Source organism: Protobothrops mucrosquamatus, unplaced genomic scaffold (assembly GCF_001527695.2).
Source record: "Protobothrops mucrosquamatus isolate PMUCROS unplaced genomic scaffold, P.Mucros_1.0 scaffold126, whole genome shotgun sequence".
Lineage (NCBI taxonomy): Eukaryota > Metazoa > Chordata > Lepidosauria > Squamata > Viperidae > Protobothrops > Protobothrops mucrosquamatus.
Genome location: NW_015386493.1, coordinates 1042237 through 1058234, shown reverse-complemented (window position 1 = coordinate 1058234; position 15998 = coordinate 1042237). Strand labels below are relative to the sequence as shown.

The 15998-nt window shown below is 36.2% G+C and overlaps 1 protein-coding gene across 1 annotated transcript in view; it reads left to right on the top strand.

The window, feature by feature from the left end:
- The window catches only part of TRIO (trio Rho guanine nucleotide exchange factor), a 244272-nt gene that overhangs the window by 141793 nt on the left and 86481 nt on the right, over positions 1-15998 (top strand). Inside the window, exons 19-26 of the mRNA XM_015813007.2 lie at positions 3636-3750; positions 4113-4228; positions 5462-5584; positions 9887-10081; positions 10246-10361; positions 11139-11205; positions 11810-11919; positions 15002-15071. Coding sequence (XP_015668493.2) covers positions 3636-3750; positions 4113-4228; positions 5462-5584; positions 9887-10081; positions 10246-10361; positions 11139-11205; positions 11810-11919; positions 15002-15071 — 912 coding nt within the window. The remainder of the gene's footprint in view (positions 1-3635; positions 3751-4112; positions 4229-5461; positions 5585-9886; positions 10082-10245; positions 10362-11138; positions 11206-11809; positions 11920-15001; positions 15072-15998) is intronic.

Here is a 15998-nt window from a genome sequence, read left to right as displayed (position 1 = left end):
GCATTGGTCTTAGGCCTGAAAGAGTTAAAGTAGTTTCATTTAACCCAATGTAACTTTTCTTTCCTGTAACTCTTGTGATAAATATTAATACTTAAGGCATAAATACAAATACAGCACTGTTTGAGAAATACTGCAGAAAAATATGGTAACTGAAGAAAAAGAATAGAAAGCAGTGGTTTCCCAGAACACCATGACAAAATTATTAGAGGTGGTGTAATTAGTTAATTGGAATAGAAAACTGAAGAAATGAAGGAAGCAGTAGGATATTAAGTTGCTTGGCTACCCATTTAATATAAAACCTTGTTTATTTTAATGTTATGACCAGACAAGAGCATTTTTGAGATGCTTGGCAAAATAAACTATAGGTACATGTAAAATGTATTTGTGGATGGGATGGCTTGTTTCTGATTCAAAACAGATTTCCTGTTTCATGTATATTCCTAGTTCCATACACTAATTAATACAATAATGTGTAACTGATAAATTGGCAGAGTATATTATTTATTGTAACAATATTTTATTAAATACTATTTTTTATCAGAAATATTTATATTGGACAGGGTCTCACCATGTCATATAATGCTATAAAACCATGTTTCTTAGACTTTGTTCTATGGAAAATGTTATTTCGCAAATTATAGTTCTACAGTGTGAGTGCAGCTTATCTCAAGCACATAGCTAGAATTGGTGTCTGCTTCCCTGGCATGACTTGGTAGTGTCCATCTTTCCCTGTCATGGCATACCTGCCTGGGATTTTATCCTTCCTATCTACCCCTCCTGCAGTTTTACAGATAATTGCCTATCTTTACCATAAGTCTGCAGCTCCTGCTCTCAGCACAGTTACATACTGTGCATGAGCTTGCCTTTCGGAGCCCAGTTTAACCTGCCCACTAACTTGCTATAGAATATAGATAGTCCTCATAAGCATGAGGACGGTTATGCAAAACTGAGGAGCTGTTACAAGTGAACATTCTTTTCCATCTGTCAATCCACCAACTGTCAGAGAACTCAGTCTCCTTCTCACTGTTGCTATGGCTTCTGGCATGAGCAGACAGCTAAAGCAGCACCCTTCAGATACAACATCTGGTACGCTGTTGGGCGATTCAGCTGGCTAAATACCTGTTATGAAATGGCTCCCTCTAGTGCAGGCATGTCAAACTGCTGGCCCACGGGCCGGATGCGTCATGCCGAAACCGTGCCCACTCCATTGCCAGCAATGGGGGGAAAAGTTGCGCGATGTCACATGACATTGCAGCTTTGACATGCCTGCTCTCGTGTGATTCAGTCTGGTAAGTATCTACTATGATAGGGCTCTTCAAACTTGGCCTTTTTATGACTTGTGGACTTCAACTCCCAGAATTCGTCAGCCAGCGTGCCTGGCTGATGAATTCTGGAAGTTGAAGTCCACAAGTCATAAAAGGGCCAAGTTTGAAGACCCCTGTACTATGAGAAGAAGTGATTTGAGCAGCTGAAAATGACAGCAGAAGGACTGCATCTTAGCTGTGGTTCAAGCTGCAGAAAATAGGGGGCGGGGGGAGGGGGAGACAGCAGCTGCTGTCACATTAGTTTAGCTAATCTGCCAGAAAAACCTTTATTTTAACTACCTATAGTCCATTAGTTATTTTTAAAAAACATTTGAATGATGTTTAAAAGAGATGATAGCATCTCACCAAACCTGACTGATCTAAAGAAAGATAAACAGACCCAAACTGATTAGTTTATGGATGGGTAAACCACTAGAGCAGGCATGTCAAACTGCCAGCCCACGGGCCGGATGCGTCACACCGAAACCGCGCCCACCCCATTGCCGGCAATGGGGAAAAAGCCGTGTGCCATCGCAAGTTTGACATGCCTGCACTAGGGAATCTCTCAATTTGTACTGGGGAATTTTTTTTAAAAAAGAACCCCATCCATAAGAAAGCAGTGATAAATCATGTTAATATTTTGTCAAGAAAATGGGGTGAATATGTCATCCATGAAGACAACAGGAATTGAGTTCAGTTCAAAGAAGCCTGCTTTTAAATAAAGGTTCCTAATTAAAAGGGTTAGTTCTGTAATCATTTGTGCCATAGTTTTGAATGGCTAAGGAAACACTGCACGAAATAATGACTGGCTATATGTAAAATATTTCAAAATTGAATAGCAAAATAATATTTTATTCTGACAAGAAATTATGAGCTAGAATCCAATTAAATCATAAATACCATTTGTTGTAAGGTACCCAGAGTTGTTAAGAGTTGAGTGGCATACACATTTAATATAGTTGTTTTTATTCCTTAGTAGAATGTAGGATAAGAACCCTTTGGCCTGACAGTTGAGCAGAGCTGTTAAATTCAACTGTCACCATCATTCTCCCCTTTTAAAAATAAACTTTCTGCTAGAATTAGGTATTTAGATCCACAGAGTCTACGTACCAATTCTGAGTGTGTAGATCTAACGTTAGATTTGAGTAAGAAGAATCTTTGCTCATCTTTGTTAATATATTGGAGGCGAGTTAGCATGCTCAAGTTGCCTATAAATAATCTCTGAGAAGAAACAAAATGTACTAAAATTATTAGGAAAGTGGTAACTATGAAGTTGGTCTCTATTTCGGCAGTTGCTCTTCTGTGTATAAAAGAGACACAGTAAAGGACATCAAACATTTGAACTTGTTTTTCAGAAGAGTATTAAAAAGATTATTCAAAAATGACTCCTACTGAACTTTTAACGTGATTGCAACATGCTTACTTCTGTGTGTTCCATATATGTCAGTCAATTCTTATTGATGATTTTGGTTTGAAAAGATTAATTTTGATGCTGTTTTAATTGGATGTATATAGCATGTTGGCCCTAATTTGATTATGTTAAAATATGATTTAATGTTTCTGTGGTTTTGTGCTCCTATGCTGATGTTTCCTAACCTTCAGATGTGTAGACCTCTATTCCCAGAATTTCTTAGCCAGCCTGGCCATTACAGAAAATTCTGGGAAGTAAAATCTACCCATCTGCAAATTGCCATGATTGGGAAACACTGTTTCGTGCAATGAATTTTGAATCTCCTATATTAGTATCCTAGCTATTTAAAAACTGACCCGATTAGAAAAGTGTCTCTCTGTGTCTCTGTCTCTCTCTCTCTTGCTCTCTTTCTGTGTCTGTGTGTGTGTGTGTGTGTGTGTGTGCGTGCGTGTGTGTGTCTGCTCTCTCTGTCTCTTGTATGCTGGGGCCAATGCATTAATGCTCTCCTGCTATCTAATTTTGCAGATTGTTGACATTAGCAAAAATATATGTAATAGAGAGCCAGTTTGGTCTACTGGTTAAGGCATCAGGCTATAAAGAGGGAGACCATGTCCTGCCTTAGCCATGAAACCAGCTGGGTGACTTTCAGCTAGTCACTTGATCTCAGCCCAACCCACCTCACATTGTTGTTGCTGAGAAAATAGGGCAAGGAAAGTGTGTTGGATATGTTTGCCGCCTTGAGTTATTTATAAAAACAATAAAGGCAGGATAGCAACAAAAACATGCAGTGCTGTTACAAAGTTGTTTTGTTTCAACTGTCTATTGATAGCTTAAATAAATATTTTCTCAATGATTCAGAATAATGATGTCTGCATTGTTTTGATCCTTTTCGGGTGATGCATCTGTCTTGCCCTTTCTAGGCTTGCACATTGGCTCGGAGAAATGCAGATGTGTTCCTGAAGTACCTGCACAGAAATAGTGTAAATATGCCAGGGATGGTGACTCACATCAAGGCTCCTGAACAGCAGGTCAAAAGTGAGTTTGGATGTTTTGTCACAGGTTGGTTTTAATATGGTTCGGCAGTTTTTTGATAAGGCCTCAATGATGAGATTTCCTCTTAATGAGATAGACAAAAGTAAAAAATAGATTCTCTGTCGTTGATGAATCTATTGCTCTTTCGTATCTCCAAAGCTATTCTGAAGGTAAGAGAAAGCTCATGGGTGTAATTGACACTGTGGAAAGGAGGAAAGAAATACATCTTGCATAAACTAATATATTAGATTTGATGTATAATTAAAAACTAATAATATAGGCAAACATTGTGTATGTTTATTGTTATGTGGGCTTAAATTATATATTTGTGCGTGATTTGTCCTTTAATATTTCTCACCTGGCAGATATCCTGAATGAACTTTTCCAGAGAGAAAATCGTGTCCTACACTACTGGACAATGAGAAAACGACGCCTTGACCAATGTCAGCAATATGTAGTCTTTGAAAGAAGTGCTAAACAGGTCAGGGTCTATCTTTATTGATATAGTTGAGTTGGGATGTTCATATCTTTTCATAATTCTTCCTCTAGCTGTCATTCAAGAATCAGCAACAAAACATCATGTCCCTAGGGCTTTTTCCAATATGTTTCCCCTTCACCTTCAAACACCTTCCTCCCAGATTCCTTGTCAAGCCAAACTAAAGTTTATGGGCTATCTTTTAGCATTATGTGCAACACAAAAGAAAAACAACAACAGAAAATCTGTGGACCCCCTTCCATTCAATATATTCATAGAGATATTAGAAATGCAGTCCCATATTACACACACACACACACACACACACGTATCCATCCTTCCATTCTACATAAAAATACAGGATTGTTTACCTCTATCTATCTATTGAAAAAAAAATAGATAACTTTAACAATTTTAGGGTGAGCCAGTTTGGTGTATTGGTTAAGGCATCAGATTAGAAATTGGGAGATCCTGAGTTCTAGTCCCGCCTTAGACTTGAAGCCACCTGGGCTTAGAAGTAAACAAATTTCTCAGAGTTTTTGCCTTTCTTTTTTTCCCCTTGCATCATTCAAATTATATTTTTGTCACAGTCTGAAGTAATCTTTCACAATGATCTCAGTTGTGATTCTTTTTCTCAGAAAGATTACTTCAGACTATGACAAAAATATAATTTGAATGATGCAAGGAAAAAAAGACAAGACAGAAACTCACAGAAATTTAAATAAATAACCTCTTGTTGGGAAATGGTCAGGTTGCTTCTCCTAGAACAGTGATGGCGAACCTTTTAGAGACCGAGTGCCCAAAAACCGCCCCGCCCCCATCCACTCTGCCCCCTGCTCCATCCCTGCCCCACCTGCCCGCCTGCAGGGCCACCCACCGCCTCCATGGCCTGCCTCAGCAGATTGCCCAGGTGGCCCTGCAGCACCATGGCGGCCACGCCCTCCGCCCGCACCCCGCAGCATCATCTGCGCATGACAGGGCACGAGGGCGGAGTCTTGTCCCTGCTGCCTGGCTGCCATGTCCTTGGCTGCGCTGTTCTGCGCGAGCTGCGCCCGGGGGCAACTCTCTTCTTGGGGGGGCTGCTGGTGAGGAGGGGGGCACGGGAAGGTGGGGCTGGGGCGACGGCATGTGTGCCCATAGAGAGGGCTCTGAGTGCCGCCTCTGGCACGCATGCCATAGGTTCGCCACCACTGTCCTAGAAGAAGCTATTTAATTTTTCTTCTTCAATTGTCTTCTTAGGCTCTTGAGTGGATCCATGATAATGGAGAGTTTTATTTATCCACGCACACTTCCACTGGCTCTAGTATCCAGCATACTCAAGAGCTCTTGAAAGAACATGAAGAATTCCAGATAACTGCAAAGGTAAATGAAATACTGTACACATTTAGGTTTTCTGTTATATCCCCATATCTTGAAAAAGATACCAATTTGGGCCCCAGTTTGGAAAAAGTGGGTTAAATCCATCTCCCATGCCATATGGTGATTCTGCAACCCTTACTATTAATTGTGATAAATCTAATTTGTTGCATTTGGGACCTATTATATTTGTAGAATATTGTAGGAGATTAGCATTTATAGTTTGCATCAAGTCTATAAAATACTTGAGTTTACGCCTCTTCTAATGTTTGTCACAATATGTTGAATTAAATATGTATAAATATATAGATATAATTTCAAGAAGTACAACTTCATGGTCAAAACTCCCAGGTCTTTTAGTAAGATTAATGATATTAAATTGAATATTACATTGAAATTCATGTGTATTTCAGAGGACTTTCAGTGTCAATTCCCATTGTCTTTTATATAAATTGATAGGTTAATCAAAAATGTCTTAGGAAAGCTAAAACATTGCAGTTACCTTGTGAAGATGATGACTTTAACCAACTATATTTTCAACGATACCGTTGAGTTTTTATGTTTACATCTATATGCTTCTGGGATAAGATTTACTGTGATTTCCTCTTTGGGCCCATTTGTAAAGCAGATGTGTAACACCTTTGAAACCTTGAATGAAGTTATGACATCTTAAATCAGGATTTTTGTTTCCTGCTTTGAAAGTTGCTAGGCATATTTGGTTATTGATAGATAAGCACATGAGAATTTGTTACCGTGGTATAATTCAAATCTGAAAATAATGGGGAAGATGTGTTACTGAAGTGCTTAGGCACTGTATGGTCTCCAAAGAATAACAGAGTTGGAAGAGATCTTGGAGGTCATCTAGTCCAACCCACTGCTTGAGCATCTATACCATTTCAGACAAATGGCTGTCCAGTCTCTTCTTGAAAGCCTCCAGTGATGGGGTACCCACAACTTCTGAAGGCAAGCTATTGCACTGGTTTCTCAATCAAGATTTCCTGTTACAAAATGTGAAATATACTTATGATATCAGGATTTAAAAATGAAAATAACAGAAAGTATTATTTTTAATTTATTACCCTTAAAGTATGTTTTAAAGGGGTGGACATTAAATCTCTTATGTTGGTGATGTAAGAAATTTGAAAGTTCTTTAATCCTCTAGATTTTGTCTTGTTCTATGATATAGCTTTATTTTGGTTTCAGATTAATAAATATATTAACATAACTTAGGGAAGAAATATTAGATTTAAGGATCTTAAAGTGATGCTGAATTATATTCCTAAAAGATAGGATTTGTCAAAGAGCTTTGGCTTTATCAGGCTTGGGGTATACCAAAGAGGATAATCCTATATAACTGGAAAGAGTGTAAGAGGATGAGTTTGTTATCTATTTTTGAAAAGTCTAAAAATGAGAAGAAGACACATGTTGTATTATCCAGGTTTGATGACAAGCTCAATGGCTGAATTAATTCAATGTAGATCTTTATACTTATATAGATATTATCTTTTCCATTCCGATTGTTGGTGTTTGGGATTTGTTTTGTTTTGCTTTTCAACTTATGTTTAGTTCATTTAGCCATTATAATTTATTTAAGGTTTTTTAAAATTGTATTTTCATTATTCAGTGCAGAATATTTTCTTTTGCATTGTACTATTTTAGCAGTTTAGAAAATTGATAGGTGTTGGCCTGCTTGGATCATAGTTTCTAATAAAGGAGATGTTAACCTAGCTGATTATAAGCTGTTGGCCTTGAAAATATCAGTATTTGATTAATTCATGCATACCTAAAAGGGAAAAAAAGTCTAATGCCTAAAAAAAAAATCATGTTCTTGTGGCTAAAATAAAATACACGTTTGGTTTTAAAAACATGATATCCCAAAATATTTATTTCATTATTGAATAGCAGTACTGAAATCATGTCAGCGAAATATCAGTTACATACCTGAGGAATTCTGTAATCCAAGTGGAAATCATCTGCCTTTTTCTACTGCTTTGAGAAGCTGCTGGTAGAATCTGATATATCACAGTTTGCTTTTCATTGGTTACTATTAAATTACTCTATGCACCACTTAATGGTTTTGAGAAAGTGTACGTTGATGAATAGGCTTGAATTATGGAAAGTTCTAGAGAAATTTGGTTTTGAATGTTGGCTGTTCAGTGGCAAGAAGAGTGATATATAAGAGTAAAGCACAAGTGAGCATTAAAGAATGCTCAGCTAACACCAAGGAGGAAAAAGTCAAAATATGTGATGTCCACTTGGTTATTTAGTATAGGTTTGGTGTGACATTAGATGTCGGTTGGTTGGAATTGTGAACACATATGTATTTTCATATGTGAATGATGCCTATTACAGCCTGGATGATTTGCAGCAAATTTTAGATACAGCAAGGATAATGGATCTGAAAATTGATGTATTAGAGACCAGAATTATTGTGATTGACAGAGAAAATAGATGGAGACATTTTAAGACTAACAAATGTTAGTAAAAAGAGAGTAGGTAGTATATATTTATTTAAAAGGATTCATGAAACATGAACATGTCAAGAAAAACATAAAAGTAAGTTGAATGCAGTGCAGGTGAGATACTTAAATGTATGTGCTAAAATAAGAAAAGAAAGGGTCCAGAATGTAGGGGTGCTAATTGTATATTAATTAATTGTCCATATTGAATAAATGGTTGGCATGAGATGAATACATTGAGATGATTTATGAAGGTGGGGAATGGGTCTAGACGAAAAGGAAGAGTGAGAAAGTTGGAATTAACTGGAACTGATGAGATCTTGAAAAAGAGAAAGAAGAGTTTAAAAAACAAAAGTCAGTATATGAAATGATAGTTCATCGCATAGTCAATTAGATGTTGAGCTGGATTTGGCAATTTGGTCCACCTATTGAGTCCTTACTGAGGATCTCAGATGGGCAGAGGTGGATCATTATGGTGTTACAGATAGTGTCACAGGATGAAAGCTGTTCCAAATAAAGCTGGCTTTTGCAATTGACTGGTAGTGAATTTGTCAATGCCAATGGTGTTCAAGTGGTGCTCCAGTGGTTTTGGGATTGCACCCAAAGCACCTATTACTATTGGTACTACCTTTGCTTTCTTTTACCACAGTCGTTCTATTTCTATTTGCAGGTCTTTGAATTATTGTTTATTATTGTTGTTTATTATTGTTGTTTTGTTTATTGTTATGTTTGTTGTTGATGATGATGTTGTTTAAACCTGCATATCACTTGACTGACAATAACGCTTGGAGACTCACAACAGTCAAAGTAATTATAATACAGGCAATAAAAATAAAGATAAAAGATGGCAAATGTGTTGAAAAGGGGGGTCTCATTTTCCTTCGCCAAAGGCCTGGGTGAAGAACCAAGTCTTCACAGTCTTCATTGCTCTACTAAATAACAGCAGAGTGAGAACTGCCCAGATCTCAGGAGAAACCATGTTCCAGAGGATAGGCGCTGCTATAAGGAAGGCATGCTTCCAGGGTCCAGAACCCAGAGCCTGCCAGGATGGCAGAAGCAGGAATGATTGATAAAGACAGAAAAGCATGGATCTGCACAGAGAATGTTGGTGTTGTAAAACTAGTGTTAGCTATGCTTCCTTTTCTTTTTTATCTCATGCCTTTCATTCCTTCTGTTCATTGCTTTTTTCTGCATCTGCAGAACCATCCCATGCTCTAATCAGAATGCTCAGGGCATTTTTATAATAAAACGAAATAAATAAAAGACTCCTGCCACTCTATAAGTAGATCAGATTTTTTTTCAGTGTAATATTAATCAGACTTCTTTTCTGCTAGCATTCATTGGATCATCAATCTTATTTGGAGTGATACATCCCAACAGAATCTGTGATACCATGTTTTTACATCCATACTGTAGGGGGAAATAGGATTGTTAATCTTACATTAGTCTTCGAACACCGTACTATATACTTATTATCAAACTCTCTGCTACTATAAAGACTGAAACTGTATAACGTGGTATTATAAATTGGGTTTTCAGCGTAATGAGGCATGTTTCTCCAAAATTGTCCTTCTGGATCCTTAGGTAATCCCTAGACACAGTAGTAGTGCCAATTCATGAGGCTATCCTAAATCAATTCAGTCTTCAGGTCCTTACTTTCCAGAACCCTAAAAGCTAGAAATGTAAAAAATGTTATAGTGATCCTGATAATTCTGCTCCAGTACCAAAAAGCTGTTAGCATGGAAACAGAATATTATCTTCTATTTATAGCGTGAAAAGGCTGTTATTCATTAGAGGCATTGAATGTCCGCTCTTCTTACCGCCTTCCCATCTTTCATGTATCCTATAGCAAACCAAAGAGAGGGTGAAGTTGTTGATACAGCTAGCTGATGGCTTTTGTGAAAAGGGGCATGCCCACGCAGCAGAGATTAAAAAATGTGTCACAGCAGTGGACAAGAGATACAGAGACTTCTCTCTGCGTATGGAAAAATACAGGACCTCTTTAGAGAAAGCTCTAGGAATTTCTTCAGATTCCAATAAATCGGTGAGTGTTGTATTTTTTTATTATTATTATTTATTTATTTTCGCTTAAAGAAATGTGGAATGGCTTAATCTGGCTTCTAGAGTTTCTATCTTGGTAAACCCCTTTTGTGTTTGTTTCTCCTTGTCTTCCCTAATTTTGATGTCATCTTCCCTTCCTTGATTCAGAGTAAAAGCTTGCAACTGGATATAATCCCAGCCAGTGTTCCTGGGTCAGAGGTGAAGCTGAGAGATGCTGCTCATGAACTTAATGAGGAAAAGAGGAAGTCTGCCCGCAGGAAAGAGTAAATAATTTGTTTCCCCCTAGCATGATGCATGTTTATCCATGCTTTGGACTTGTCTGTAATTTTTATCTATTTAGTTAAGTGCTTGTGCATTCCTAGTCCCAGCCAACCTATCATTAATACGTCACTAAAACATTCTTTTTACATTTATGTAAATTATGTACGTTAAACAATCCAGAAAAAAATAACACATGCTAGTCTTGGTCCATATCAAAGTATACAATATTTCATGTTTTCCTCTCCCACCCACCCAACCCCACTGCCTTTTCCATTTGTCCATTTCCACTTCTCAGCAATGGCCATATAAGTTAAAAAGAAAATGAGAATCTGGATTTTAAGTTGTGCTTTGCTATTTGATAAGTCTGAGGCAAGGCTTTTTAAAATAGGCTGATCTCTTGAATATCCAAAAAAGAATCTAGCATATTTTTTCAGCAACAAATAAGAATGAGCAAATGTACCCTTCTTTTAATGACAATCTGTCGTTTTATTCAGTATTGTTGTTGATTCCTTTAGCCATTACTTAAAGCAGCGATTAAATTAGAGGGCAGAATACTTCCAAGATGAGACTTTATTTACTTATGCAAAAGCAATATTAAATCATTTTATTATCATTTTATAGTCCATATTTTTTCTAGTTGTAGTTCTCATGCACTCTATGCTCTTGAGCTCATCAAATATATTTCACTATATAAAATCCTTGCCATGTATCTAACTCCTGCTTAGAATGATATATGATGAAATGAATAGTCTAAAGTTGTCTCTCTTGTGCTTGGAAAGGTTCATCATGGCTGAGCTTATCCAGACAGAGAAGGCTTATGTAAGAGATCTCCGGGAATGTATGGATGTAAGTTCTTGTTTCCAAGCTAAATGGGGGTTCTCAAATATATATTTTTTCATTGTCATATTGTATAATCTGTAACCATAGAGCTAAGTTGTGCAATGCTGTATCAGAAGTAGAGATGTTAGTCAATTAAATCAAGAATTGCCACTGCTGGCTTGATCGACTTCTTGTTTTGCTTTTTAAACATTCCTATGTTGATTGAACAGAGACAATAGCATATCTGTTCATTTTCAGGCACAATGAACTGGTTGCTGCTTTTGTTAAGCTTTTACTGTTTTGTTAGAGGGATAATGTTCTATTATTGCTTCCACTGCTGCATTGCACATTCGAGAACTGGCTTATTCTCTCTCTGAACCGAAACTCCTCTCTTCTGTATTTCAGGGTCTGACTTTAAACTGTTACTTTTTCATTGACACATTGCACTTGTTAGGACGTCATGATTGTAAAACCAAAAAGTGATATTATAGAAACCTAAAAAAATTGACATTTTATAAAGATCAATATGATTTTGCAAATATTAGTTTGGGGATGATTGTACCTAGAGAATTGTTAAACCAAATACATTTCCCCCCCTTTTTTTTTTTTGCTTCTATTTTTTTTTTACCAGACATATCTCTGGGAAATAACAAGTGGTGTTGAAGAGATCCCACCAGGTATTGTCAACAAGGAGCACATCATTTTTGGAAACATGCAGGAGATCTATGAATTCCATAACAAGTGAGTGAAGAGAGTCACCCATGACTCTACTGTTAGGGAAAAAAACAATGATTTAATGTCTTCTGATATATTAAATGAATATATCATTTTATTTTGCTACTGCAAATTGTAGGTTCAAGGAGTGGAGTTTGACAATTTTCAGACTAGCATTGTTTTATTCTAGTTTTCTATTTAAGTAGATCTTAAAATGGACTTGCTTTATTGTGGTCTGAAAATTTCATGGAAATAGGTTGATCTAGGTTGTTCAGCCATCCAGAAAATAAGTTGTTTTGGTTTTGCTGCACAATACATAAACTGATAAATAGAACACATCAGCTTTTATCTGTGAGATGACTGATAATGCTAGATAGCATCTGAAAATAGCGTTAAAGCCTTAATTCAGGCTTAGTAGATCACATAATCTGAATTCAGGATTTATTTGAAGTTTCACACTCACTACAAACACATAAAAATTATTCTATGCTGTCTCCTGCACTAAATCTCCTCCCTTAGTAAGGATCCCTATTTTGATATATGTCTTTTCTCTGTTAATATTTGTGGAGTCTAAACTTTTCTGTGAATAAGTAACAGATGTAACATCTATTACAGCCAGCCTGCAAGCATAGGGGGTACATTACTTTGTTTACAAGAGCCTTGTTTAATACATAATTGTATCTGCATAGAGTGCAAGATGGGAAAAAGCAATTTTCTTGCCCTCTGAAGCCTCCAACTTCTAAGCTGCAAGCACAGTCATCTCCTTTGAATTTGTCTCACTAGTACATGTGAACATTAGATAGTTCAAAATCTCCTTGTGTGAAAAATGGCTACTACACTACGTATAGTGTAGGTTACTGTTAGAATCATGGCTATATCAGTTTTCAAGATTTTATTTTTATATTGTAACTATCGTATGAAAAAGATGTCTAGGCATAAAACAAATCAGTGAGTGCCCAACCACATCTTAAGTCATTAGAACTTGCTAAAAACTGAGGACTTTCGGGGAAGAAAGGGTAGACTGATTTTGTGGAGCTGCTGATTGTAGCAGAATAAAGAGCCAGCAAATAGTTTTTTGTAATTCCTCTCCAGACAAAGAGAGGATTGAGATCACCCACAAGTACTCCATGCAGTTGTTCCTTACGAGGAGATCCCAAGGCACTAGTCTACAATAGATTTAGAACTCTGGGAGATGAGGGCCAATAACCATCTTACTCAAACTGTTTTTGAAAGGACTCTGGGTTTGCATACTTTCTTTTCTAAACACTTTTGGAAATTGCTTATTAACTGCTTTCTATCTATTGGGAATCTTTGGACCTACAGGTTTTACAGCACTGGATGTGATGGAATATAGTAGGCTGGATTCCAAGGAGGGAGGGGATACATTCCAGAGGAATACGAAACAATTCAGTCCAGATATTTTGTGTGAAAGAGTGAAGATAGCCCCTCCCTAATGGTTCTCAGAGTACATGGTAGATACAGATAGTAGAGTACTTAGCCTTGCAAGATTCCATATATAAGTGTGGAAACAATAAGCTTGGAAGAATCACCATGTCTTATTCTTGGTTTGGGGCCTGACATGGGTGAGTTTTCTTCAATCCTTAAGGAAAGAAGTTTTAAATACAAATTTAAGGAATTAAAATAATCTGGAATAAACAGCAAAACTTTGATTTTAAAAAGATGCCAATGGACTAAGGGTCCAAGTAAATTTGAAATAAAATTTTGGAATTATTAATAAAGAATCCTTCCCATAGGAAAATGCTTTTGTTTTGAATTCTGTTATTTTTTTTAATTGGATACTAGAGGAAACTAAAAGGAACTAAAGATTACATTCAAAAGAGAAGAGCAGTCAAATTCAGCTTACAAATATAGAATGAAGTAAAATATTTTGACATTACTCATATTGAAAATTACTTTTAAACAGGGGACCCAGAAATTAATTTTGAGAAGGTCTGCTTCTATAATAGACTGTTTAAAAAACATTATAGAAGAAGAACAAGTTTTACCTGACATGATTGAGATTTGAAAGTGGATTTAAAAATGACATTGAAAAGGATATTACACTGGAGATACAAAAGAAACTGTTTGATCTCTTAATAATTAAAAGAGATATACAAATAACAAACCAAGAGAGTAATAATTTTCCTAAGTGGGATTTACAAGAGGCTTGTTAAAGCTTTGAAAAATTTTGTGAGAAAAATAAATCAAATTCTGGGACATTATTTGAAAGGTCTAGCGTTAAGATTGTTTGAAATAAAAGGAATTAATATAAAGTTGGTTTATTTGCTCAAGATTAAAGTAAATATGTTGTTATTTCTGGTAACCCTTAATGGATTTTTGCTGACACTGGGAGTAAAATAACGAGGCTTTATAGATTTGTTTGTAGATAAGAGATGGATGGGAACAAGAGATCATTTGTTGTTTTTCAGGAGAAGTGATAAATTACTAAAATTGGTTATACATATTGTGGTAAACGGGGAAGTCACTTTTTTATATATTTCTTTACTATATTCTTATTTTTTTTTTCTTTTTTTTCTGCTTCTTTCTTTCCTGCCCATTTTATTTTTTCTTATTTTATTTCTTAGTTTGTATTGTTGTAAATTGTAATCTTTAATTAAATTGTTATAATAATAAAAGAGCTTGCTAATTGTTCATAAACTAATGGTATGGATGGATTTTATAAAGCTTGGAAATGCAAGCGTTCTCTTCCTGTAATTTGTTTGTTTGTTTGTTTGTACGGTCAATTTTAGATCATTCAAGTTGCAATGAAGTCAGTAAATAAGTGCTAATTTTCCTATTAGTTATTTCAATGTGTATGTTTTGTTTAATGCATAGTTCTAACTCATCACAGCTAAAAGGTACCACATTTTGTAAGTCTGGCATGATTGCAGTGTCCCATAACCTGACATAGCATAGCTGTAGCTATCGCTAGATCATTGTTTTACTGGAACTATAAAGTGTAGCTTAGTTCTAAGGCTAGATTGACTGGATAATTCTGCCCAAGTATTGCGTATAACAATATGTTATAGCCACTATGGACGGTATAATTACAATATAGAAAGGGAAGAGGAACATGTTAATAGTTTTATTCAATCATTTCTTTAAACAGTATATTCCTGAAAGAGCTGGAGAAATATGAGCAGTTACCTGAAGATGTTGGTCATTGCTTTGTTACCTGGGTAAGATGCTGGTCATTGCTTTGTTACCTTTCTCTTTACTAAATAATCAATTGTATTTTGAGTTGTGATCATCCACACCTGAAAAATAACACTGTGGCCTAATAGAAGAGATTTGCAGTGTGAGATAGTAAATACAGGTAGGCCACAACTGAGCCCAACATTTCTGTGGCTAAGTGAGACATTTGCTAAATAAATTTTGGCCCATTTTACAACATTTCTTGCCACAGTTGTTTAAGTGAATCAGTGCAATTGTTAAGTTAGTAATAAGGTTGTTAAGTGAATCAGGCTTCCCCATTGACTTTGCTGGTCACAAAAGGTGATCACGTGACCCCGGGACACTGCAACTGTCATAAATACGAGTCAGTTGCCAAACATCTGAATTTTGATCACATGACCATGGGGATGTTGCAACGGTCATAAGTGTGAAAAACCGTTGCAAATCACTTTTTTTTCAGTGCCGTTATAACTTTGAACGGTCACTAAATGCACTATTGTAAGTCGAGGACTACCTGTACAATAGGGCTCTTCAGCTCAGAAAAGAGACCGCCACTCTAACTGGTGAATATAGAAACGTACCTTTTGAGTTATGGGAGGTGAATAGGCATCCTGTCAGTTTCATGTAGTATTAAGCAGCTGTACTTCAAACTGTGGGATGTAATATTAACATGAATTTAAAGCATCCCATGACTAATCTTGAAAATGTATTGTTGCAAAAGATGTTTAATAGGTAGATAGATAGATAGATAGATAATTTAATTTGTATACCGCCCTTCTCCCATAGGACTCAGGGCGGTTCACAGCATATTAAAAACAAATAGTATACACAAAATACAAAAAATACAAAATACAAAAATACAGAAATCCAAAAAATAAACCCCGATAAAAGCCGAATTAAAACCAAATATTACCAGCTGTGTTTCCGATTAA